We start from the raw sequence: 27,853 nt of genomic DNA on the forward strand, positions 1-27,853 counted from the left end.
GAAGGAGGAGAGGGGAAGGGAGGAGAGGGAGGGAGGAGAGAGGGAAGGAAGAGAGAGGGAAGGAGGAGAGAGGGAGGGAGGAGGGGGGAGGGAGAGGGGGAAGGAGAAGCGGAGGAGGGAGGCAAGGAGGAGAGATGGGAAGAGATGGGGAAGGAAGAGAGGGAGGGAGGAAAGGGGAAAGGAAGAGAGGGAGGGAGGAGAGGGGGAAGGAAGAGAGGAGGAGGAAGGGAAGAGGTAGGGAGGGAGGAGATAGGGAAGGAAGAGAGGGAGGAGAGGGGGATGGAGGAAAAGAGGAAGGGGAAGGAGGATGGAATAGAGGGGGAAGGAGGAGAGGGGGAAGAAGGAGAAGAGGAGAGAGGAGAGGGAAGGAGGGAATATATGGGGAAGGAGGAGAGGGGGAAGGAGTAGAAGAGGAGAGGGGGAAGGAGGAGAGGTGGAAGGAGGAGGGAATATATGTGGAAGGAGGAGAGGGGGTAGGAGGAGAAGGGGAGGAGAGGAGGAAGGGGGAAGGAGTAGGGAATAGATGGGGAAGGAGGAGAGGGGGAAGGAGGAGAAGGGGAGGGAGGAGAGAGGAGAGGTGGAAGGAGGAGGGAATTAGATGGGGAAGGAGGAGAGGGGGAAGGAGGAGAAGGGGAGGGGAGGAGAGGAGGAAGGGAGAAGGAGTAGGGAATAGATGGGGAAGGATGGAAGGCCGTGATCTGGATGATTTGGGGGGAGGGCAGGGATGACAGTCTGTGCATGTAGAGGGAAGTCCTGGTCAGATTTGGCCTGATGACCGTCTACCCTGTCCCGCTTTACTGCTTAATTATTATGTATTATTATTTATTGACCCTGGGCTGTCATACTTTATGTTCATATTCTTATATTTTATTATTTCTTATTGTTGTTGCCTTGTCCAGAAGGAACCTGCTAGTAAGCATTTAGTTGGACGGTGTATACCATGTGTATCCCTTACATACGACTAATATAACGTGAAACTTGAAACTTGCTGGTCTTCTACACCAAAGCAGTGGCCAACCCAGCTGGTTTGCAATAACATCTCCCTTCATCCTGCAACATGAGACCTCTTAACCAGCGCCCCTTCCACTATCAGCCCTTAGATCAGGATGGGAATGAGCACCAGGGGCATCATGGGGGGTCGTGGGAAGGGAATGGAGGTCACAAACATTCTGCTACGACTCCTTCGTGTGTGGTGGGTGTTAGGTTCCATACCGTGTATGTTCTATTCTATTATTTTCTATTCATTTCTATTCTATTATTGTGTATTCTATTATTTACATTATTTTTTAAAAATTATTTTCTATGCTATTCTATTATTTTCTATTCTATTATTTTCTATTCTATTTCTTTTATATTCTATTATATTCTGTTCTATTGTTTTATATTCTATTATATTATATTCTATTGTTTTATATTCTATTATTTTCTATTCTATTTCTTTTATATTCTATTATATTATATTCTATTGTTTTATATTCTATTCTATTATTTTATTTTCTATTCTATTATTTTCTATTCTAATATAAAAAATTACAAAATTATATTCTATTATTTGATTTATTTGATTTGCTATCCTATTATTTTCTATTCTAATATTTTAAAAAATATATATATATTATATTATTTTCTGTTCTATTATGTTCTATTATTTCCTGTTCTATTATGTTCTATTATTTCCTGTTCTATTATTTTCTATTCTATTATGTTCTATGATTTTGTTTCATTGTTACATACCTGAGAGGGAAAACATCTCAAGATGTCAGTCTTATCTCTCTTCGCTGCTTTCAAATCTGGTCGGCCCTCAAGTCACCTTTACCCACGGAAGAGAAAATCCCCCAAATTGAACCAAATGTGTGTTGTGTTAGTGCCAGAGGTAAATGTCAATGCTTCTCTGATTGGATGCATCTAGACAGAGATGAAAGCGCCCCAAGCATCAGAGCCGGGGCTGGAGCTGTGTTAGGGCCCCGGGGTTAGGGCATAGGGGATCTGTGGTAGGAAGTGAGAGGTAGGAGGGTTGTCTTAGGGCATGTAGAGCATCATCAATCCTCTGACCTAGTCTGTAGTCTCCTAGTCATCCACCACCTCAGGAGAACTGTCTGATTCAACACTTCAGGACGTACAACAGGATTAAACAAACAAACAAACACAACTCAGAATAATTTGATTTGGTGCCAGATGTTGAGTAAAATGTTGACTTCATAGTCTTATTGTAGAGAGCATAGAGAGGGTTACTAATGTTGCATTGTGGTAGATTCACCATTTCATAATGCAGAATATAAACCATTATTAGTGTATTAAACATGTAATATTATAAATCAAATGGGAATACATTTATGTCAGAAATGGTCTCCCAGAAAGACATTTAGGAAGAGGGTTTTATCTGTCAGAAATGGTCTCCCAGAAAGACATTTAGGAAGAGGGTTTTATCTGTCAGAAATGGTCTCCCAGAAAGACATTTAGGAAGAGGGTTTTATCTGTCAGAAATGGTCTCCCAGAAAGACATTTAGGAAGAGGGTTTTCTGTCAGAAATGGTCTCCCAGAAAGACATTTAGGAAGAGGGTTTTCTGTCAGAAATGGTCTCCCAGAAAGACATTTAGGAAGAGGGTTTTATCTGTCAGAAATGGTCTCCCAGAAAGACATTTAGGAAGAGGGTTTTCTGTCAGAAATGGTCTCCCAGAAAGACATTTAGGAAGAGGGTTTTATCTGTCAGAAATGGTCTCCCAGAAAGACATTTAGGAAGAGGGTTTTCTAACCTAGTGGTTAGAGCAGGTAGTCTAGTGGTTAGAGCAGGTAGCCTAGTGGTTAGAGCAGGTAGCCTAGTGGTTAGAGCAGGTAGCCTAGTGGTTAGAGCAGGTAGCCTAGTGGTTAGAGCAGGTAGCCTAGTGGTTGGAGCAGGTAGCCTAGTGGTTAGAGCAGGTAGCCTAGTGGTTGGAGCAGGTAGCCTAGTGGTTGGAGCGTTGTGCCAGTAACTGAAAGGTTGCTGGATCGAATCCCTGAGCTGCCAAGGTAAAAATCTGTCGTTCTGCCCCTGAACAAGGCAGTTAACCCACTGTTCCCCGGTAGGCCGTCATTGTAAAAGACACATTTGTTAGTAGGCTACAGTTAGTAGGATACAGTTAGTAGGTTACAGTTAGTAGGATACAGTTAGTAGGTTACAGTTAGTAGGATACAGTTAGTAGACTACAGTTAGTAGGATACAGTTAGTAGACTACAGTTAGTAGGATACAGTTAGTAGGATACAGTTAGTAGGATACAGTTAGTAGGCTACAGTTAGTAGGATACAGTTAGTAGGATACAGTTAGTAGGTTACAGTTGGTAGGATACAGTTAGTAGGTTACAGTTAGTAGGATACAGTTAGTAGGATACAGTTAGTAGGTTACAGTTAGTAGGATACAGTTAGTAGGATACAGTTAGTAGGATACAGTTAGTAGGATACAGTTAGTAGGTTACAGTTAGTAGGATACAGTTAGTAGGTTACAGTTAGTAGGATACAGTTAGTAGGTTACAGTTAGTAGGATACAGTTCGTAGGATACAGTTAGTAGGATACAGTTAGTAGGATACAGTTAGTAGGATACAGTTAGTAGGATACAGTTAGTAGACTACAGTTAGTAGGATACAGTTAGTAGGTTAAAATATGCTGTAATACACCTGGCTGGGAACTGGACCTGTCTCTCTCTTTCTCTGTCTCTGTCTCTCTCTTTCTCTCTCTCTCGCTCTCTCTCTCTCTCTCTCTCTCTCTCTCTCCCTCTCTCTCTCTCTCTCTGTGTGTGCCTCGCTCTCTGTCTCTCTGTCTCTCTGTCTCTCTCTCTCTCTCTCTCTCTCTCTCTCTCTCTCTTTCTCTCAATTTCAATTCAATTCAATTCAAAGGGTTTTATTGGTGTGGGAAACATATGTTTACATTGTCAAAGCAAGTGAAATAAATACTAAACAAAAATGAAATAGCATCTGGTCTGCTCCTGAGGTCTAAGACACTGCATCTCGGTGCTAGAGGCGTCACTATAGACCCTAGTTCAGAGGTCTAAGACACTGCATCTCAGTGCTAGAGGCGTCACTATAGACCCTAGTTCAGCGGTCTAAGACAATGCATCTCAGTGCTAGAGGCGTCACTATAGACCCTAGTTCGATTACAGGCTGTATCACAACCAGCCGTGATTGGGAGTCCCATAGGGCGGTGCACAATTGGCCCAGCGACGTCGGGGTTAGGGTTTGGCCGGGGTAGGTCGTCATTGTAAATAATAATTTGTTCTTAACTGACTTGCCTAGTGAAATAAAGGTTGAAATAAAAACAATTATAAAATAAATAAACAAAAAATTTACAGTAAACATTAACACTCACAAAATGTCCAGAATAATAAGTGAAAGGAGAGACCTAGTCAGCTGCAACTGAATGTCTTCAACTGAAATGTGTCTTCCGCATTGAACCCAACCCCTCTGAATCAGAGGTGCCTTAATCAATATCTACGTCATCAGGGTGCGGGGAATAAACACATTTCAAATGTCATATTATGTGCAAATAGTTCAAGTACACAAGGGGAAATAAATCAACGTAAATATGAGTTGTATTTACAACGGTGTTTGTTCTTCACTGGTTGCCCTTTTCTTGTGGCAACAGGTCACACATCTTGCTCCTGTGATGGCACACTGTGGAATTTCACCCAATTTGTTTTCAAATTCTTTGTGAGTCTGTGTAATCTGATGGAAATATGTGTCTCTAATATGGTCATACATTGGGCAGGAGGTTAGGAATTGCAGCTCAGTTTCCACCTCATTTTGTGGGCAGTGTGCACAGCGGCATTTCTCAATAGCAAGGCTATACTCACCGAGTCTCTCTCGTTCCCTCTCTCTCTGAACACAAGTCATTTAAAATGACACGGTGAGATGATAAATATTTTAATAAAGGAGTCCATCATGATCTGAGCTGTTTGTAGGGAGTCCTACGGAGGGCGCCATCACACACTGAGCATACGATCACCACTCTCCCGACCACCCAGGTCCCCACATAGCCCTGCAACACTTTCAGCACGTGGAGAGAGAGGGGAGGGACAACTCCACTGGCTCATATGGTCTCGGTATAAATACCGTCAAAAAGTCTCGTTCGCGTTGTAGTCGACACCAGACACAGTACTGACAAAGGACGCAGACATCAGAGAGGAGAAACGGATTTATTACGCTCCGAGTATCTGCTGTTTTCTGTTATTCATGTGTGTGCTCTCTTCAAACAACGTGGAGCTCTCTATAGCGAACTGTCCGTCAACTGACATCAATGAAGGAGAGAATATCTAGTCAGAAAGTATCTGTTCAGTCCGGGATGGATCCTAGTCAGATTGTGAAGTGTAAAATAGTTGTGGTCGGGGACAGTCAATGTGGGAAGACTGCTCTACTACACGTTTTTGCAAAGGATATCTTCCCAGAGGTGAGTTCAAAGAATTGTCTGCTTGATAGCTAAATGTAACAAAAGTTTGTTATAACTACTACTACTAATAATAATAATATTTGTTATTACTTGTCTATAATGATCTATGATTGTATCTTTTTTCTTTAGAGTTACATGCCCACAGTGTTCGAGAATTACACGGCCAGTTTTGAAATAGACACGAAAAGAATAGAGCTCAGCCTATGGGACACGTCAGGTAATGATCCATTTAATTTCTTTAATCTATCTATGTTGCCATAACTCTATGACCCAGTCTCCCCTATTATAATATTTAGTTTAGATGTATATAACCTGGGTAAATGTCTATAACCTGGGTAAATGTATATAACCTGGGTAAATGTATATAACCTGGGTAAATATATATAACCTGGGTAAATGCATATAACCTGGGTAAATGTATATAACCTGGGTAAATGTATATAACCTGGGTAAATGTATATAACCTGGGTAAATGTATATAACCTGGGTAGATGTATATAACCTGGGTAAATGTATATAACCTGGGTAGATGTATATAACCTGGGTAAATGTATATAACCTGGGTAAATGTATATAACCTGGGTAGATGTATATAACCTGGGTAGATGTATATAACCTGGGTAGATGTATATAACCTGTATATAACCTGGGTAAATGTATATAACCTGGGTAGATGCAGGATAAATGCTTTATGCATTGTTTGCCTTTGGCTTCCATGATGCCCATTGATCACAGTTGCTGTCCATTAGAAATGCAGCTGCCAGGCATGTCAGGACCTGTTGGTCTCACAGTGTGTGTGCAGCATGCTGTCATGGAGGAATACATCTGTTAACAGTGATGAATATTTCATTTTTAATGAAACTAAATGATCTATTATTTATTATCAAGTTCTGGTTTGTTACATGCTTAGAAGAAGTCATGATGCTACTGTGGAATTGTAGGGATGGACCAGCTGGTTGAACCATTCAGACAGACACCACTGACCAAATGTTCTACCATGCTTCTTCAGCCCTCCCCCTCAACAAAGACACCATGCAGCCAATCAGTAACAGTGAGAAGACTGTCCTCCCTCCAGACAAACTGCTATTTCTGTACCTGGTGCAGTTTATTAGTCTTATACTGGCCTCTTCCAGTATACTGGTTTCTAGTGTTGAGGAGTTAACCTCATGGGATCTCCATCCATGCTGGAAGTCTGGAAGTAATTATGTGTTGTAGCCCCACTCTCCTCCAGCCGGATCCCCAGCCCTCTCCCTTCCGTAGCCCCACTCTCCCCCAGCCCAATCCCCAGCCCTCTCCTTTCCGTAGCCCCACTCTCCTCCAGCCGGATCCGCAGCCCTCTCCCTTCCGTAGACCCACTCTCCTCCAGCCGGATCCCCAGCCCTCTCCCTTCCGTAGCCCCACTCTCCTCCAGCCGGATCCGCAGCCCTCTCCCTTCCGTAGCCCCACTCTCCCCCAGCCGGATCCCCAGCCCTCTCCTTTCCGTAGCCCCACTCTCCTCCAGCCGGATCCGCAGCCCTCTCCCTTCCGTAGCCCCACTCTCCCCCAGCCGGATCCCCAGCCCTCTCCTTTCCGTAGCCCCACTCTCCCCCAGCCGGATCCCCAGCCCTCTCCTTTCCGTAGCCCCACTCTCCCCCAGCCGGATCCCCAGCCCTCTCCTTTCCGTAGCCCCACTCTCCCCCAGCCGGATCCCCAGCCCTCTCCCTTCCGTAGACCCACTCTCCCCCAGCCCAATCCGCAGCCCTCTCCTTTCCGTAGCCCCACTCTCCCCCAGCCGGATCCCCAGCCCTCTCCTTTCCGTAGACCCACTCTCCTCCAGCCGGATCCCCAGCCCTGGAGGTGGTAGTTCAAGCTGGGGCTCTGTTGCCGAGTGGGTCTGTTTGTCTGTCTGGTTGGCTGTAGAGGGACTGTCTGTCTGCCTGTTTGGCTGTAGTGGGACAGTCTGTCTGTAATGTAGTGTAGAGGGACTGTCTGTCTATAGTGTAGTGTAGAGGGAGTGTCTGTCTGTAGTATAGAGGGACTGTCTGTCTGTAGTATAGAGGGACTGTCTGTCTGTAGTGTAGAGGGAGTGTCTCTGTAGTGTGGAGGGACTGTCTGTCTATAGTGTAGTGTAGAGGGAGTGTCTGTCTGTAATGTAGAGGGACTGTCTGTCTGTAGTGTAGAGGGACTGTCTGTCTGTAGTGTGGAGGGAGTGTCTCTGTAGTGTGGAGGGACTGTCTGTCTGTAGTGTAGTGTAGAGGGAGTGTCTGTCTGTAGTGTAGAGGGACTGTCTGTCTGTAGTGTAGAGGGAGTGTCTGTCTGTAGTGTAGAGGGAGTGTCTCTGTAGTGTGGAGGGACTGTCTGTCTGTAGTGTGGAGGGACTGTCTGTCTGTAGTGTAGAGGGACTGTCTGTCTGTCTGTCTGTCTTTCTGCTGATTTCTTCAGTAGGTCTCCTGAGCCTTTCCTAGGCACGACTCTGTGATTGGCTCAGCTTCAGTGGGCAAACACAGAACTGGTGTGTGTGTGTGTGTGTGGTGTGTTGTGTTGTGTGTGTATGTGTGGTGTGTTGTGTGTGCGTACTGCAGAGCCTATGTATCCCCTAATGGGAACCCCTCTTTTATTCAGTAGGGCCTCTGAGCGACTGGCTTATCCCATGCCTCTATCCAGGCTTTAACAAGGTAGAGACACCTGAGCTCTGCTCATTACCAGGACTGAGCTGCACATTGATGGGCTCTGCCTCCCTGTCCGCTTTGTTTTCAAGCAGGAATAGAGGAAGGGAAGGAGCATAGCCAAACAGGAGTGGAGGTGCAGCAGACTAACACAAATTCTCACAGTAAAAACGAAAAAGTAAGCTACTGGATATACAGTATAGTATAGAACACAACCCAGTAATACAGTATAGTATAGAACACAGCCCAGTAATACAGTATAGAATAGAACACAACCCAGTAATACAGTATAGTATAGAACACAACCCATTAATACAGTATAGTATAGAACACAACCCAGTAATACAATATAGTATAGAACACAACCCAATAATACAGTATAGTATAGAACACAGCCCAGTAATACAGTATAGTATAGTATAGAACACAACCCAGTAATACAGTATAGTATAGAACACAACCCAGTAATACAGTATAGTATAGAACACAACCCAGTAATACAGTATAGTATAGAACACAACCCAGTAATACAGTATAGTATAGAACACAACCCATTAATACAGTATAGTATAGAACACAACCCAGTAATACAGTATAGTATAGAACACAACCCATTAATACTGTATAGTATATAACACAACCCAGTAATACAGTATAGTATAGAACACAACCCATTAATACTGTATAGTATATAACACAACCCAGTAATACAGTATAGTATAGAACACAACCCAGTAATACAGTATAGTATATAACACAACCCAGTAATACAGTATAGTATATAACACAACCCAGTAATACAGTATAGTATAGAACACAACCCAGTAATACAGTATAGTATAGAACACAACCCAGTAATACAGTATAGTATAGAACACAACCCAGTAATACAGTATAGTATAGAACACAACCCAGTAATACAGTATAGTATAGAACACAACCCATTAATGCAGTATAGTATAGAACACAACCCAGTAATACAGTATAGTATATAACACAATCCATTAATACAGTATAGTATAGAACACAACCCAGTAATACAGTATATTATAGAACACAACCCAGTAATACAGCATAGTATAATATAGAACACAACCCAGTAATACAGTATAGTATAGAACACAACCCAGTAATACAGTATAGTATAGAACACAATCCATTAATACAGTATAGTATAGAACACAACCCAGTAATACAGTATAGTATAGAACACAACCCAGTAATACAGTATAGTATAGAACACAACCCAGGAATATAGTATAGAACACAACCCAGTAATACAGTATAGTATAGAACACAACCCATTAATACTGTATAGTATATAACACAACCCAGTAATACAGTATAGTATAGAACACAACCCATTAATACTGTATAGTATATAACACAACCCAGTAATACAGTATAGTATAGAACACAACCCAGTAATACAGTATAGTATAGAACACAACCCAATAATACAGTATAGTATAGAACACAGCCCAGTAATACAGTATAGTATAGTATAGAACACAACCCAGTAATACAGTATAGTATAATATAGAACACAACCCAGTAACAGGCCTTCCACTCACATATGGATATAAAGCAGTGGTATTCAAAGTCAGGTTCATGACCCCTAGTGGGGGAATTGCAGTTGGGTCGACAAATAAAATGATTTAAAAAAAATTTGAAGTACAAATGATTTTACTGCCTTGCTCAAGGGCAGAACGGCACATTTTTACACAAGCAACATTTTGGTTACTGTCCCAAAGCTTTAACCGCTAGGCTACCTGCTGCCCTCCTAGAAAATGGACAGGCTTTAAAGTTTTGTCATTAGATATGTGGTGGGGGGGAAAGGGGTTCCCCAGAAATGATGGCGAAAAAAATGGGGTCCCTGCGGAAAAAAGTTGAAATACCACTGACATAAAGCTATTGAACCCATATCAACTCACTGTCCTAACTCTTAAATAAAGGGTGCAGGCAGACAGCCAATCACCTTAGCAAACTGCCTTAGGCACACACCTCCACTTTCAACATCCAAGGAGAGACGCAATGACAGGAACGTTACAAAGAAACATTTCAACACCCCGTAGCCCAGCCGACAGGCCTCTAACCTTTAACCCTGAAGGTGAAGGAGCACACAGAGGACAAATGGGAGTTCATAACTTCCCAGGACATTACCTTAACGACCTCCATTTTACTGTTACCCCCTGACTGACTGTCTGTGGTTCATTAACTGCATCACAGATAAACAGAGAACAAATGCGCCAGGGTCAGTCCACCACCACTTCGTACTGTAGGGAGTCCTGGGAGGGTCAGGGGGATGTGGGTTCCTTCCTGGGAGGGGCAGGGGTCAGGGGGATGTGGGTTCCTTCCTGGAAGGGGCAGGGTGATGTGGGTTCCTTCCTGGGAGGGTCAGGGGGATGTGGGTTCCTTCCTTGGAGGGTCAGGGGGATGTGGGTTCCTTCCTGGGAGAGTTAGGGTGATGTGAGTTCCTTCCTGGGAGGGGCAGGGGGATGTGGGTTCCTTCCTCGGAGGGGCAGGGGGTTGTGCGTTTCAGTCTGGGAGGGTCAGGGGTCAGGGGGATGTGGGTTACTTCCTGGAAGGGGCAGGGTGATGTGGGTTCCTTCCTGGGAGGGTCAGGGGGATGTGGGTTCCTTCCTTGGAGGGGCAGGGGGATGTGGGTTCCTTCCTGGGAGGGGCAGGGGGATGTGGGTTCCTTCCTGGGAGGGGCAGGGGGTTGTGCATTTCAGTCTGGGAGGGTCAGTGGTCAGGGGGATGTGGGTTCCTTCCTGGGAGGGTCAAAGGATTGTGCGTTTCAGTTTGTAAGGGTTAGTGGGGGCTCCAGTTCCACAGATGCCTGAGTTCCTGCCCCCCTACTGCTCCCTGGCAAGACAAGCGGCAGAGGGAAACCTATTGATTAGTCCTGGGGCTGCTGAGTTAGTTAGGGAGATTTCAAAGGGGGGAGTGAATCCCACAGCTGCTAACCTGCAGGCTCCTCCATATCAATCACATGCTGAGAAGAAGAGGGAGGACGGGGGATGAGGAGGAGGGGTGCTAGATACCGGGGATAAAGCTAGAGCTGAGCTGGGCTTATCTGCAGGAGCCATTCTCCCCAGGGCCGGATTTGGGAGCACCTACCTCCAGGGGGCCTTTCCTGCGATTGAAAACATTTTGCCATGGGACAGAGAGAAAATGTTGCAGTTTTATCATTAGGCTAAGAGGAAATGTTGCAGTTTTATCATGAGGCTAAGAGGAAATGTTGCAGTTTTATCATGAGGCTAAGAGAAAATGTTGCAGTTTTATCATGAGGCTAAGAGAAAATGTTGCAGTTTTATCATGAGGCTAAGAGGAAATGTTGCAGTTTTATCATGAGGCTAAGAGAAAATGTTGCAGTTTTATCATGAGGCTAAGAGAAAATGTAGCAGTTTTATCATGAGGCTAAGAGAAAATGTTGCAGTTTTATCATGAGGCTAAGAGAAAATGTAGCAGTTTTATCATGAGGCTAAGAGGAAATGTTGCAGTTTTATCATGAGGCTAAGAGAAAATGTTGCAGTTTTATCATGAGGCTAAGAGAAAATGTAGCAGTTTTATCATGAGGCTAAGAAAAAATGTTGCAGTTTTATCATGAGGCTAAGAGAAAATGTTGCAGTTTTATCATGAGGCTAAGAGAAAATGTTGCAGTTTTATCATGAGGCTAAGAGAAAATGTTGCAGTTTTATCATGAGGCTAAGAGGAAATGTTGCAGTTTTATCATGAGGCTAAGAGAAAATGTTGCAGTTTTATCATGAGGCTAAGAGAAAATGTTGCAGTTTTCAAGTGAATTTCCTGCAATTCTACACATTTTGCCATGACTTCTGTCATGTTCATATGTTTTTGAGGGGCCCCGACCTCCAGCGTTGGGGGTAGGGGGACGTGCCTGTTCGTAAATCCGTCCCTCATTCTCCCCCATTGGTCTATTGACCCATCTGAGAGGTTTGGAGGAAGTGGTCCTCAAGGTGTTTGTTGCTTTGTACCTGAGGCATCGATTCAGATGTGACTTATTTCAACAATATTACCTATTCATTTTCTAAACGAATACAGTGGGAGACTATTTAGAAATGAAGGGCAAGCAAAGAACCTCAGCGCCAGCTGGTTGCCGTCCTGTCTCCTCCCTCTCTCCCTGCCTCCACACACGCCTCCCGCATGACTGCTGTGTGATTCAGCGGCTGAGACAGAATGATGGATTGACTACTATCGCGTTTGTTGACACTGTTGTAGGCCGGGCCGTGCTCCGTGCACGCTGAACGCTTTGAGCCAGCCTATAGGAGGGAGACAGCAGCTGGTTCAACTCGACACAAAGAGGCCAGTGACACTCAGAGAGACAACCGTCAGGGTGATTGACCTTTCAGACGTTACACAGGCACCATTGACATTCCTCCACTAACTTGAATGCAAAGCATCAATACTGAATCCCAACCTGGATCCTGTGTGTTTCTGCCGTCAGTTGTTCACAGACTGCTGCCTGTCCACTCTGGCTTCCAGACAGCTGAGATGGGCTCTGCTTTAGCAAGCTCCCAGGCCTTCCCTTCTACAGACCACGGTCAGCAGCCAGCCTTTGTTGCATCGGATCAATTTCTGGAGCTCGGCGAATTGGAGCCGCATGTTTCACATTCCGGGGACAAAAGGTTGCTACTTGCTACTGAACAAAGAGCCCTTTTGTAAACGTTGAGATCTTTCTGCAAACTTAAGAGGAGCGGTGCATATTTCCGTTGTTAACGTTGTTAACGTTGTTAGCCTGAAAGAAAACTCAATCAAATGAGTTTTTGCATGTCTGCATGCCTTAGATCAGCTGTACTGTATACTCATTTACACTGTGTGATCTGGGTAACTGAATCATATAGACTGTGTGACCTGGGTAACTGACTCATTTACACTGTGTGACCTGGGGAAACTGAATCCTATAGACTGTGTGACCTGGGTAACTGACTCATTTACACTGTGTGACCTGGGGAAACTGAATCCTATAGACTGTGTGACCTGGGTAACTGACTCATTTACACTGTGTGACCTGGGGAAACTGAATCCTATAGACTGTGTGACCTGGGTAACTGACTCATATAGACTGTGTGATCTGGGTAACTGAATCATATAGACTGTGTGATCTGGGTAACTGAATCATATAGACTGTGTGATCTGGGTAACTGAATCATATAGACTGTGTGATCTGGGTAACTGAATCATATAGACAGTGTGATCTGGGTAACTGAATCATATAGACTGTGTTACCTGGGTAACTGAATCATATAGACTGTGTGACCTGGGTAACTGAATCATATAGACTGTGTGTTACCTGGGTAACTGAATCATATAGACTGTGTGACCTGGGTAACTGAATCATATAGACTGTGTTACCTGGGTAACTGAATCATATAGACAGTGTGATCTGGGTTACTGAATCATATAGACTGTGTGTTACCTGGGTAACTGAATCATATAGACTGTGTGACCTGGGTAACTGAATCATATAGACTGTGTTACCTGGGTAACTGAATCATATAAATTGTGTGACCTGGGTAACTGAATCATATAGACTGTGTGACCTGGGTAACTGAATCATATAGACTGTGTGACCTGGGGTAACTCACATACAAGGTACTGTGTATCATTCAGAACTCAGATTGTCTTAAACTCTCTTTGTCTCTCTCTCTCCCTCTCTCTTTGTCTCTCTCTCTCCCTCTCTCTCGCTCCCTCTCGCTCTCTCTCTCGCTCTCTCTCTCTCTCTCTCTCTCTCTCTCTCTCTCTCTCTCTCTCTCTCTCTCTGTTGTTCTTCACCTCTCACATTGACACACACTCCTTGCATTAGGGCCTTTTTCTTAAGTGGCATGCTTGAGGTTGATGGGATTCACAGGTCTGGCAGCAGGACTTGAGGTTGATGGGATTCAGAGGTCTGGCAGCAGGACTAACTGTGGAATGAATGGTTCAGATGGAGCTGAACTGTTGTGGTACACACAGGGCTCCACTCAGCTGTCAGCTCAGCTGGCACCCTATTCCCTATGAAGTGCACTCAGCAAATGGGGTGCCATTTGGGACGCACACTAAGACTTAGAGCTCTGTGGTCAGGCCTCTCTCTCTCTGCCTCATCTGTCACTCTGAGGGCTGAAGAGAGAGACAGGGAGCATGTGTCAGCAGCTGCCTACTCCCCCAATGTCTGTCTGTCTGTCTGTCTGTCTGTCTGTCTGTCTGTCTGTCTGTCTGTCTGTCTGTCTGTCTGTGAGAGATATTGAAAAATAGAGATTAAGGGAGCAAGAGAAAAGGAGAGAGACAGAGAAGGAGAGAGAGAAGAGAACAAAAGAGGCAGAACAGTGGGTGGGTGTCTTCCTTCCTCTCAGATTAAAATGTCCTGAGGGGAACAAGGACGGAGCAGAAACTAATGAGGTGATAGTCAACAGGACTTTGTCCACTGTGGAACTTCCTCTCTCTGTGTGTGTTTGTGTGTGTGTGTGTGTGTTTGTGTGTGTGTGTGTGTGTGTGCGTGCGTGCGTGCGTGTGTGTGCGTGCTGCGTTCTATCAGCTGGGCACCAGGAGATGTCCTCACAGAGGTTCAGATCCAGCTGGGATGAAACAGACACATAGCAGCATCCTCCTATAACACTTCCATAAGAGAGCTATTTATGGCTGAGGAAAACACCCAAATACACTCCACTGATTGTCCTGGGATAGCCACAAACTTATTGTGAGGTTTTGAATCTGTCTTCTATAGAACTACATGACCCTTAGCAGCAACCCCATCCTCTATAAAATAACATTGAAAATCGCCCCCAGATTTCATGTGGAGGGAGGGTTTGTCACTATTCTGAATGTTGCCCCCAGATTTCATGTGGAGGGAGGGTTTGTCACTATTCTGAATGTTGCCCCCAGATTTCCTGTGGAGGGAGGGTTTGTCACTATTCTGAATGTTGCCCCCAGATTTCATGTGGAGGGAGGGTTTGTCACTATTCTGAATGTTGCCCCCAGATTTCCTGTGGAGGGAGGGTTTGTCACTATTCTGAATGTTGCCCCCAGATTTCATGTGGAGGGAGGGTTTGTCAGCATTCTGAATGTTGCCCCCAGATTTCCTGTGGAGGGAGGGTTTGTCAGCATTCTGAATGTTGCCCCCAGATTTCATGTGGAGGGAGGGTTTGTCAGTATTCTGAATGTTGCCCCCAGATTTCCTGTGGAGGGAGGGTTTGTCAGCATTCTGAATGTTGCCCCCAGATTTCCTGTGGAGGGAGGGTTTGTCAGTATTCTGAATGTTGCCTCCAGATTTCCTGTGGAGGGAGGGTTTGTCAGCATTCTGAATGTTGCCCCCAGATTTCCTGTGGAGGGAGGGTTTGTCACTATTCTGAATGTTGCCCCCAGATTTCCTGTGGAGGGAGGGTTTGTCAGTATTCTGAATGTTGCCCCCAGATATCCTGTGGAGGGAGGGTTTGTCAGCATTCTGAATGTCTGGATGTGGACTTATAGGACACTAAATATGTGAAACATATCCTTCTGCGTTCCTCTCCGTTGAGGACTGAGCAGCAAGCTCAGCAAGCTACCCCATCCTCAACATCCTCTAACTGATCCTTACCCCATCCTCCACATCCTCTAACTGATCCTTACCCCCATCCTCCACATCCTCTAACTGATCCTTACCCCCATCCTCAACATCCTCTAACTGATCCTTACCCCCATCCTCAACATCCTCTAACTGATCCTTACCCCCATCCTCAACATCCTCTAACTGATCCTTACCCCCATCCTCAACATCCTCTAACTGATCCTTACCCCCATCCTCAACATCCTCTAACTGATCCTTACCCCATCCTCCACATCCTCTAACTGATCCTTACCCCCATCCTCCACATCCTCTAACTGATCCTTACCCCCATCCTCAACATCCTCTAACTGATCCTTACCCCCATCCTCAACATCCTCTAACTGATCCTTACCCCATCCTCAACATCCTCTAACTGATCCTTACCCCATCCTCCACATCCTCTAACTGATCCTTACCCCCATCCTCCACATCCTCTAACTGATCCTTACCCCCATCCTCAACATCCTCTAACTGATCCTTACCCCCATCCTCAACATCCTCTAACTGATCCTTACCCCCATCCTCAACATCCTCTAACTGATCCTTACCCCCATCCTCAACATCCTCTAACTGATCCTTACCCCATCCTCAACATCCTCTAACTGATCCTTACCCCCATCCTCAACATCCTCTAACTGATCCTTACCCCCATCCTCAACATCCTCTAACTGATCCTTACCCCCATCCTCAACATCCTCTAACTGATCCTTACCCCATCCTCAACATCCTCTAACTGATCCTTACCCCCATCCTCAACATCCTCTAACTGATCCTTATCCCCATCCTCAACATCCTCTAACTGATCCTTACCCCCATCCTCAACATCCTCTAACTGATCCTTACCCCCATCCTCAACATCCTCTAACTGATCCTTACCCCATACTCAACATCCTCTAACTGATCCTTACCCCATCCTCAACATCCTCTAACTGATCCTTACCCCATCCTCAACATCCTCTAACTGATCCTTACCCCCATCCTCAACATCCTCTAACTGATCCTTACCCCCATCCTCAACATCCTCTAACTGATCCTTACCCCCATCCTCAACATCCTCTAACTGATCCTTACCCCCATCCTCAACATCCTCTAACTGATCCTTACCCCATCCTCAACATCCTCTAATTGATCCTTACCCCATCCTCAACATCCTCTAATTGATCCTTACCCCCATCCTCAACATCCTCTAACTGATCCTTACCCCCATCCTCAACATCCTCTAACTGATCCTTACCCCCATCCTCAACATCCTCTAACTGATCCTTACCCCCATCCTCAACATCCTCTAACTGATCCTTACCCCCATCCTCAACATCCTCTAACTGAACCTTACCCCCATCCTCAACATCCTCTAACTGATCCTTACCCCCATCCTCAACATCCTCTAACTGATCCTTACCCCAATCCTCAACATCCTCTAACTGATCCTTACCCCATCCTCAACATCCTCTAACTGATCCTTACCTCCATACTCAACATCCTCTAACTGATCCTTACCCCCATCCTCAACATCCTCTAACTGATCCTTACCCCCATCCTCAACATCCTCTAACTGATCCTTACCCCCATCCTCAACATCCTCTAACTGATCCTTACCCCCATCCTCAACATCCTCTAACTGATCCTTACCCCCATCCTCAACATCCTCTAACTGATCCTTACCCCCATCCTCAACATCCTCTAACTGATCCTTACCCCATCCTCAACATCCTCTAACTGATCCTTACCCCCATCCTCAACATCCTCTAACTGATCCTTACCCCCATCCTCAACATCCTCTAACTGATCCTTACCCCCATCCTCAACATCCTCTAACTGATCCTTACCCCAATCCTCAACATCCTCTAACTGATCCTTACCCCATCCTCAACATCCTCTAACTGATCCTTACCCCATCCTCAACATCCTCTAACTGATCCTTACCCCCATCCTCAACATCCTCTAACTGATCCTTACCCCCATCCTCTAACTGATCCTTACCCCATCCTCAACATCCTCTAACTGATCCTTACCCCCATTCTCAACATCCTCTAACTGATCCTTACCCCCATCCTCAACATCCTCTAACTGATCCTTACCCCCATCCCCAACATCCAACCAAACACAGTGTTTTCATGATCAGCCCTCTTACTGCCAGCTTTGCAGTAGCTATAGAGAGAAACCCTGGCCTGGGTGGGTCTGAAATGACAGACTATTCCCTATATCGTGCACTTACATAGAGCACTCTGGTCAAAAGTAGTGCACGATATAGGGAATAGGGTGTGTGGCAGGGCAGGAGGACGATGAATGGATGTTGATCCAGCTTCTTCCAGATACTGCATTCCTTCCTGTGTGCGGGTGGGTGTGTGTGGTGGCTTCCTCTGGGCATGTGGAAAAGACCTCCCAAGAGTCCCAGCCACTTTAGACATGAAAACTACATTCCCCGGATTCTTTGGCAGCGGGGCTTGTGGGTAGCCCTTTAGTTTCCACAGCTGCTCACGTGCCCCGGTCGCTCACCTTGATGTAAGCCTAAACCCCTCACCACTAAGCTGTTACAGAGATAGGGGAGGAGGGAGGGATGAAGGGAGGTTGGGATGGAGAGAGTGAAAGAGAGAGGCGTTTTCCTACACATGGTCTCAGTTTAAGGGGTTGGCATGGTTTTCTAGGTTCCTGTTTTCTCTGGAACTCTGGTCTGTCTCGAGAGAGAGAGAGAGAGAGAAGTAACCTCGTCCTCAAACTCAAACACAACGTATTGCTGCAGTCAGCATAACGTTTGCACCCCTTCTGTTGATGTTCTTCCAGTGTGCATTATCTTGATGCTAATGACTGTGTCCTTCGCTGTTGAGAAATGGTCTCTCATCACCAAAACATCTTCATCTCTATCACTATTGGATTTCCTGTGTGACTTTGAGGCAAAATCTGTCAATATCTGGTTTGGACAGGTTTGGTTGGCCCATAGGATGCTCAATGTATCCATGTGTGTTTTTTCACTCTGTCTCAATCTCTTACATCCACAGCTGGAGTGTTAGTTCTCTGTGTATTGTGTGAGATGTAGTTTTCTGTGTATTGTTTGAGTTGTAGATTTCTGTGTATTGTGTGAGTTGTAGTTATATGTGTATTGTGTGGGTTGTAGTTCTCTGTGTATTGTGTGAGTTGTAGTTCTCTGTGTATTGTGTGAGTTGTAGTTCTCTGTGTATTGTGTGAGTTGTAGTTCTCTGTGTATTGTGTGAGTTGTAGTTCTATGTGTATTGTGTGAGTTGTAGTTCTCTGTGTATTGTGTGAGTTGTAGTTCTATGTGTATTGTGTGAGTTGTAGTTCTCTGTGTATTGTGTGAGTTGTAGTTCTCTGTGTATTGTGTGAGTTGCAGTTCTCTGTGTATTGTGTGAGTTGTAGTTCTATGTGTATTGTGTGAGTTGTAGTTCTATGTGTATTGTGTGAGTTGTAGTTCTCTGTGTATTGTGTGAGTTGTAGTTCTCTGTGTATTGTGTGAGTTGTAGTTCTATGTGTATTGTGTGAGTTGTAGTTCTATGTGTATTGTGTGAGTTGTAGTTCTATGTGTATTGTGTGAGTTGTAGTTCTATGTGTATTGTGTGAGTTGCAGTTCTCTGTGTATTGTGTGAGTTGTAGTTCCCTGTGTATTGTGTGAGTTGTAGTTGTCCGTGTGTATTGTGTGGGTTGTAGTTCTCAGTGTATTGTGTGAGTTGTAGTTCTCTGTGTATTGTGTGAGTTGTAGTTCTCTGTGTATTGTGTGAGTTGTAGTTGTCCGTGTGCTGACCTGTGCTTTGTTCTGTTGTTTCAGGGTCTCCATACTACGACAACGTGAGGCCTCTCTCCTACCCAGACTCAGACGCTGTCCTTATCTGTTTTGACGTCAGCCGTCCTGACACACTCGACAGCGTAATAAAGAAGGTGTGTACCACAGGAGGCTGCTGGCACCTTAATTGGGGAGGAAAGGCTCGTGATAATGGTTGGAGTGGAATGGGTGGAATGGTATCAAATACATCAAACACATGGTTTCCATGGTTTCCAGGTGTTGATTCCATTCTACTGGCTCAGTTCCAGCCATTATTATGGTCCGTCCTCCACTTGTGTGTAGCTACCATTAGTCAACCTCTACAGCCTTTAGAAAATGGACCTTCATGTGTTTTTCTTTTACCTCACTTGAAAGAAACTACATGTCCAGTTTTCATTCAATGAATTCATTTTAATATCCTTTTCACTTGACCTCCCCCAGAACGTTTTCTCAGTAATTTCCAGTTTTTCCCAGTAATTTCCAGTTTTTCCCAGTAATTTCCTGTTTTTTTCCACTTAGCCCACTTAAACATCTAGAGAGTTGAGGTACAGACAGAGGTCGTAATGGGTTAGGGGGCGTTAGGGTGAGAGGAGGGCAGGGAAAGGAAGGGAGTGCTTTTAGTGTCCTGTGATGTGACTCTGCTATAGAAAAAAAAAACATGAGAAGGTTCCGTTCCAAAACAGAGTTCCTTCCTTCCTCTTGGCCAGTTCAAACAATCACCTGTCTGTACAACACTGAACATGATCCCTCAATGTCCAGCCAGTCAGCCAGCCAGCCAGCCAGCCAGCCAGCCAGCCAGCCAGCCAGCCAGCCAGTCAGCCAGCCAGTCAGCCAGCCAGCCAGCCAGCCAGCCAGCTAGCCAGCCAGCCAGTCAGTCAGCCAGCCAGCCAGTCAGCCAGCCAGCCAGCCAGCCAGCCAGCCAGCCAGTTAGCCAGCCAGTCAGTCAGTCAGTCAGCCAGCCAGCCAGCCAGCCAGCCAGCCAGCCAGCCAGCCAGCCAGCCAGCCAGCCAGTCAGCCAGCCAGCCAGCCAGCCAGCCAGTCAGCCAGCCAGCCAGCCAGCCAGCCAGCCAGTCAGCCAGCCAGCCAGCCAGTCAGCCAGCCAGCCAGCCAGCCAGTCAGCCAAACACTCCTTGTTCTCCAGACTGCATTAGTAGCAGATTATATCCACTGATTAAAGGCCATTGATCCCAGAGTGTTTATTGTGTTTGAGAGGAAACGTGAAGGATTATCTCTGGCCTTAAAGCCTCCGATACTGCATTCCTTCCTGGGTTCAACGCCGTGTGATGCGGCATGGGGACTGGAAACAGGAAGTGGCTTTGTCCTTCAGAAGGAGAGGGCTCAGGTTCTGTCTGAAAAAAGTGTACAAGCTGTCAACTACTTGATACCTCCAGTCCTTGATTCCTCAATTACTCTCTCTCAAAATCCATTGGAGGAGAGGCTCCAAGGTCAATCCTCTTGTACCTCCTCCTCCAATGAGCTTTGAGAGGGAGGAGAGGAATCAAGTACGGGAGGAGGCAAGTATTTGATGGCTAGTCTGGACTAGCTCCCATTCTGTCTGGTCCTGTCCTCCCAGTCTCAATGACTTTCTCTGTCCTCCACAGTGGAAAGGGGAGATCCAGGAGTTCTGTCCCAACACCAAGATGCTCCTGGTGGGCTGCAAATCGGACCTGCGCACCGACCTCTCCACGCTGGTGGAGCTGTCCAATCACAGACAGATGCCTGTGTCATATGATCAGGTACGGTGGTTGTAGAGTGCATTTTCTTCAGATTTTGGGTCAATTCCATTTCAATTCAGTCAATTCAGGAAGTAAACTGAAATTCCAATTCCAATGTGTTTTCTTTCTACAGGGTTCCAACATGGCCAAACAGATCTCAGCCCCCTACATCGAGTGCTCAGCCCAGCAGTCAGAGAATAGCGTCAGGGACATTTTCCACGTGGCCACCTTGGCCTGCGTCAACAAGAACAACAAGAACGTCAAACGCAACAAATCTACCAGAGGCAACAAAAGGATCTCGCACATGCCCACTAGGCCCGACCTCGCGGCGGTAGCGTCAGACCTGCGGAAGGACAAAGCAAAGAGTTGCTGTGTCATGTGACCTGGTGGGCAGGGTCACGACCCTCGGGAGTGGGTTTGCAGGCTGGGATTGAAGCATGCAGTGAGGACAGGGGTTAAAGGTCAGAGCATAGTGCATTTTGGAACATTAGAGGGTGAGGCCCTTCCCTTCCTGCACTTTAAAGCCCTTGGCCTGCTGTCCCTGGGTGGAGTTTTGAATATGCATCATACAATGTAAATGTAGATGAAATCCACCGTATCAATGACAACACAATAGTCTTTCAGTGTAGCCTGTCTATCTACCATCCATCTCCCTTACATATCTTTTACCAGAAGAGGAAGCTATCTCTGCTTTGGGCCAATTAGCTGCCTTCCTTCCGGCGGCTTCCCGGGAGGTAGTAACACTGTTTCCTCTTAGAGCTGGACGAGGAAGTGGTCATGGCCTTTCACAGGAAATTACCATTTCCACAGGAAGTGGTGTCACGTAGGAAAAGTTGAACGAGTCCCGGACGTTTTTCTAAGGACTTCAGAAAGGATGTCCACGCTGTACATGATGATTGGCTCACCCCCGTCTAATACAGCTGACTCCATCACCATGAGAGACTGCAGCGGTGCACTCTGGAACGCTGAAGACGAGCGGCCATCTTGCACTGGATCAAAGACCTGGAAGTGACATGACACTGCGCACGCAGCACATCACTGTGGTTTCCCATCAGCTTGTTTGTTTTTCTTCCCCCTTCTTGTGGTTGCAAGTCAAGTGTTTCCTGACCTAATAGTCCCGTTGTTCCAGTCATGTCTTTCCTGTATTTTGTAGAATTTACTGTAAGCCCATATCATTTAAACCAATGACTGTTGACATCCTAGGACTGATCTGTTTGGCGTAATGATAGACAGGGTATGATGCTGAACAGTTTATGGACATGTCCTTTCAGCTATGCAACACCTTCTGCTCTCAGCAAGGGAGGGGAATGAAATAAACAAATGAAGCAATGACTTTGGTTGAAGGACGTTGTTCACTGGATATGTCTAAAGTATAAATGCACTTTTTAAAGATCAAGGCTTCGCTAAAAAGCGCCATGAATTCTGGTATATTCCAATGCCTTTATTAAACTCGCGATGCTTTTCAAATGTTTTCAGAACAGCTTCTCCTAGAGCAGTGTCATCAGCTAGCCTGCTAATGCTATTTGTTTCAGAACAGCTTCTCCTAGAGCAGTATCATCAGCTAGCCTGCTAATGCTATCTGTTTCAGAACAGCTTCTCCTAGAGCAGTATCATCAGCTAGCCTGCTAATGCTATCTGTTTCAGAACAGCTTCTCCTAGAGCAGTATCATCAGCTAGCCTGCTAATGCTATCTGTTTCAGAACAGCTTCTCCTAGAGCAGTATCATCAGCTAGCCTGCTAATGCTATCTGTTTCAGAACAGCTTCTCCTAGAGCAGTATCATCAGCTAGCCTGCTAATGCTATCTGTTTCAGAACAGCTTCTCCTAGAGCAGTATCATCAGCTAGCCTGCTAATGCTATCTGTTTCAGAAATGAATGAAAATAAATAAACGGTTGTTTGTTGTGTAAAGTGTTTTGTCATTAGGTCATCCTCCCCCTTTTTTTAATGTAACTGTTATGTCTGTGTCCCATTGTTGTTGCTACAATATTTATTGAATTATATATTTTCCCTTTCAAATAAAAGCAAAATTATGAAAAAAAACAAACAGAATTTTTATTATTTTTCATCACATTGCATGCATGACATGTTTAAAATAAAATGTCATTCAGTTCCACAGACAAAGAACTGTGTCTCGTTGGCTGTTCTTGACTTTGCCCCTGTAGGCATGTTACACATACATTTAATTGATGTCGCAAAACAAACTTCTGGTAGAAATATATAGGCTTGCTTCAGGAGATGGAGTGAGTGTCATGACTTGAATTAAACCCAATGTCACACAGATGAGCTCAAATCAAATATCCGCGGGGCTGTCAGCCTCGAACACAACAAACAGTTTCCTTTCAATATACAACCCAGAAAAACTGTTTCCTTTCAATATACAACCCAGACAAACTGTTCCCCTTCAATATACAACCCAGACCAACTGTTCCCCTTCAATATACAACCCAGACAAACTGTTCCCCTTCAATATACAACCCAGACAAACTGTTTCCTTTCAATATACAACCCAGACAAACTGTTTCCTTTCAATATACAACCCAGACAAACTGTTCCCCTTCAATATACAACCCAGACCAACTGTTCCCCTTCAATATACAACCCAGACAAACTGTTCCCCTTCAATATACAACCCAGACCAACTGTTCCCCTTCAATATACAACCCAGACAAACTGTTCCCCTTCAATATACAACCCAGACCAACTGTTCCCCTTCAATATACAACCCAGACAAACTGTTCCCCTTCAATATACAACCCAGACAAACTGTTTCCCTTCAATATACAACCCATACCAACTGTTTCCCTTCAATATACAACCCATACCAACTGTTTCCCTTCAATATACAACCCAGACAAACTGTTTCCCTTCAATATACAACCCAGACAAACTGTTCCCCTTCAATATACAACCCAGACAAACTGTTCCCCTTCAATATACAACCCAGACAAGCTGTTCCCCTTCAATATACAACCCAGACAAACTGTTCCCCTTCAATATACAACCCAGATAAACTGTCCCTTCAATATACAACCCAGACAAACTGTTCCCCTTCAATATACAACCCAGACAAACTGTTCCCCTTCAATATACAACCCAGACAAACTGTTCCCCTTCAATATACAACCCAGACAAACTGTTCCCCTTCAATATACAACCCAGATAAACTGTTCCCCTTCAATATACAACCCAGACAAACTGTTCCCCTTCAATATACAACCCAGACAAACTGTTCCCCTTCAATATACAACCCAGACAAACTGTTCCCCTTCAATATACAACCCAGACAAACTGTTCCCCTTCAATATACAACCCAGACAAACTGTTCCCCTTCAATATACAACCCAGATAAACTGTTCCCCTTCAATATACAACCCAGACAAACTGTTCCCCTTCAATATACAACCCAGACAAACTGTTCCCCTTCAATATACAACCCAGACAAACTGTTCCCCTTCAATATACAACCCAGACAAACTGTTCCCCTTCAATATACAACCCAGACAAACTGTTCCCCTTCAATATACAACCCAGACAAACTGTTCCCCTTCAATATACAACCCAGACAAACTGTTCCCCTTCAATATACAACCCAGACAAACTGTTCCCCTTCAATATACAACCCATACCAACTGTTTTGTTTCAAATTGCACCCAATAAATCAAAGTGTCATGCGAATGTACATAACTCACCCAGAATCTAGGTAAAAAAAAAAACGTCATCTAGCTGATATTGAGATGTATGATATTATCACCAGTCTGTCCGTGGTGAGTGATGAATGCCAGTGGTGGATGATGTGGTTGAGGGAATACAACAATAATGCTGCTTGACATTGTGGATGTTTAGGATCAATCAAAATGCAGGTAATGGACTAGCTAGATCATTTGTAGCCTGTAACACTGCAAATGTGTAACACTGCAAACCCTGTAGCTCTGCAAATGAACAACAATCTACAGTATTTCATTACAGCCACAAGAAACAATTGTAGATTAATAATGGTTAAAGAAATTAGATATCGGCTCCTTAGTTCCTTCCCAATGCTTGCAATATTTCCATGTCTATCCAAGTCTTAGGGCCCCAGACTGGGGTAAGGATGGAACACCAGACTGGGGTAAGGAATGAACATACGACTGGGGTAAGGCTGGAACACCACCAGACTGGGGTAAGGATGGAACACCGGACGGGTAAGGAATGAACACCAGACTGTGGTAAGGGTTAAACACCAGACGGGGGTAAGGCTGGAACACCAGACTGGGGTAAGGGTTGAACACCAGACTGTGGTAAGGGTTAAACACCAGACTGGGGTAAGGGTTAAACACCAGACTGGGGTAAGGCTGGAACACCAGACTGGGGTAAGGCTGGAACACCAGACTGGGGTAAGGGTTGAACACCAGACTGTGGTAAGGGTTAAACACCAGACTGGGGTAAGGCTGGAACACCACCAGACTGGGGTAAGGGTTGAACACCAGACTGGGGTAAGGATGGAACACCAGACTGTGGTAAGGCTGGAACACCAGACTGGGGTAAGGATGGAACACCAGACTGGGGTAAGGGTTAAACACCAGACTGGAGTAAGGGTTAAACACCAGACTGGGGTAAGGCTGGAACACCACCAGACTGGGGTAAGGGTTGAACACCAGACTGGGGTAAGGATGGAACACCAGACTGTGGTAAGGCTGGAACACCAGACTGGGGTAAGGATGGAACACCAGACTGGGGTAAGGGTTAAACACCAGACTGGGGTAAGGCTGGAACACCAGACTGGGGTAAGGGTTAAACACCAGACTGGAGTAAGGGTTAAACACCAGACTGGGGTAAGGGTGGAACACCACCAGACTGGGGTAAGGCTGGAACACCAGACTGGGGTAAGGGTTAAACACCAGACTGGAGTAAGGGTTAAACACCAGACTGGGGTAAGGCTGGAACACCACCAGACTGGGGTAAGGGTTGAACACCAGACTGGGGTAAGGATGGAACACCAGACTGTGGTAAGGCTGGAACACCAGACTGGGGTAAGGATGGAACACCAGACTGGGGTAAGGGTTAAACACCAGACTGGGGTAAGGCTGGAACACCAGACTGGGGTAAGGGTTAAACACCAGACTGGAGTAAGGGTTAAACACCAGACTGGGGTAAGGGTGGAACATCACCAGACTGGGGTAAGGCTGGAACACCAGACTGGGGTAAGGGTTAAACACCAGACTGGGGTAAGGGTTAAACACCAGACTGGGGTAAAGGTTTGAACACCAGACAGGGGTAAAGGTTTGAACACCAGACTGGAGTAAGGGTTAAACACCAGACTGGGGTAAGGCTGGAACACCACCAGACTGGGGTAAGGCTGGAACACCACCAGACTGGGGTAAGGGTTAAACACCACACTGGGGTAAGGGTTAAACACCAGACTGGGGTAAGGCTGGAACACCAGACTGGGGTAAGGGTTAAACACCAGACTGGGGTAAGGGTTAAACACCAGACTGGGGTAAGGCTGGAACACCAGACTGGGGTAAGGGTTAAACACCAGACTGGGGTAAGGATGGAACACCAGACTGGGGTAAGGATGGAACACCAGACTGGGGTAAGGATGGAACACCAGACTGGGGTAAGGATGGAACACCAGACTGGGGTAAGGGTTAAACACCAGACTGGGGTAAGGGTTAAACACCAGACTGGGGTAAGGGTTAAACACCAGACTGGTACACATGTTGTTGAGGCCCTAAAGCCTTGACACCTACGGTACACATGTTGTTGAGGCCCTAAAATAGTACTTAGGCTGCGTTTTCACAGGCAGCCCAATTATTTTTTACTGCTAATTGGTCTTTTGACTAATCACATCAGATCTCTTTCAGAGCTGATCTGATTGGTCAAAAGACCAATTAGTGAAAATGAGATCAGAATTGGTCTGTCTGTGTTAATTGTGCCAAATGGCTTTTTTACAGGTCTTTCACAAATCATTCATAGTCCTCAGATGGGAAGTTCTATGTTATAGTCCTCAGATGGGAAGTTCTATGTTATAGTCCTCAGATGGGAAGTTCTATGTTATAGTCCTCAGATGGGAAGTTCTATGTTATAGTCCTCAGATGGGAAGTTCCATGTTATAGTCCTCAGATGGGAAGTTCTATGTTATAGTCCTCAGATGGGAAGTTCCATGTTATAGTCCTCAGATGGGAAGTTCCATGTTATAGTCCTCAGATGGGAAGTTCTATGTTATAGTCCTCAGATGGGAAGTTCCATGTTATAGTCCTCAGATGGGGAGTTCTATGTTATAGTCCTCAGTTGGGAAGTTCTATGTTATAGTCCTCAGATGGGAAGTTCTATGTTATAGTCCTCAGTTGGGAAGTTCTATGTTATAGTCCTCAGATGGGAAGTTCTATGTTATAGTCCTCAGATGGGAAGTTCTATGTTATAGTCCTCAGTTGGGAAGTTCTATGTTATAGTCCTCAGATGGGAAGTTCCATGTTATAGTCCTCAGATGGGAAGTTCTATGTTATAGTCCTCAGATGGGGAGTTCTATGTTATAGTCCTGAGATGGGAAGTTCTATGTTATAGTCCTCAGATGGGAAGTTCTATGTTATAGTCCTCAGATGGGCAGTTCTATGTTATAGTCCTCAGATGGGAAGTTCCATGTTATAGTCCTCAGATGGGAAGTTCTATGTTATAGTCCTCAGATGGGGAGTTCTATGTTATAGTCCTCAGATGGGGAGTTCTATGTTATAGTCCTCAGATGGGAA

The 27,853-nt window shown here is 45.3% G+C and overlaps 1 protein-coding gene across 1 annotated transcript; it reads left to right on the top strand.

The window, feature by feature from the left end:
- The first annotated feature begins 5,013 nt into the window (after window positions 1–5,013).
- Window positions 5,014–23,172, top strand: LOC110495398 (rho-related GTP-binding protein RhoE). The gene is made up of 5 exons (XM_090206740.1): window positions 5,014–5,414; window positions 5,544–5,631; window positions 19,420–19,529; window positions 21,015–21,149; window positions 21,262–23,172. Exons 1-5 carry the CDS (start codon window positions 5,265–5,267, stop codon window positions 21,508–21,510), a joined length of 732 nt encoding a protein of 243 aa, XP_090062866.1. The 5' UTR covers window positions 5,014–5,264; the 3' UTR covers window positions 21,511–23,172.
- Window positions 23,173–27,853: the final 4,681 nt, after the last annotated feature.

This window comes from Oncorhynchus mykiss, chromosome 18 (genome assembly GCF_057628025.1).
Source record: "Oncorhynchus mykiss isolate SJ-2025 chromosome 18, ASM5762802v1, whole genome shotgun sequence".
NCBI classification, from domain to species: domain Eukaryota; kingdom Metazoa; phylum Chordata; class Actinopteri; order Salmoniformes; family Salmonidae; genus Oncorhynchus; species Oncorhynchus mykiss.

Coding starts and splice junctions, on each gene's coding strand:
- LOC110495398 (XM_090206740.1), top strand. CDS start 5,265: ATGAAGGAGAGAATATCTAGTCAGAAAGTATCTGTTCAGTCCGGGATG. Junction 5,415..5,543: donor CAAAGGATATCTTCCCAGAG/GTGAGTTCAAAG, acceptor TTTTTTCTTTAG/AGTTACATGCCCACAGTGTT. Junction 5,632..19,419: donor CAGCCTATGGGACACGTCAG/GTAATGATCCAT, acceptor CTGTTGTTTCAG/GGTCTCCATACTACGACAAC.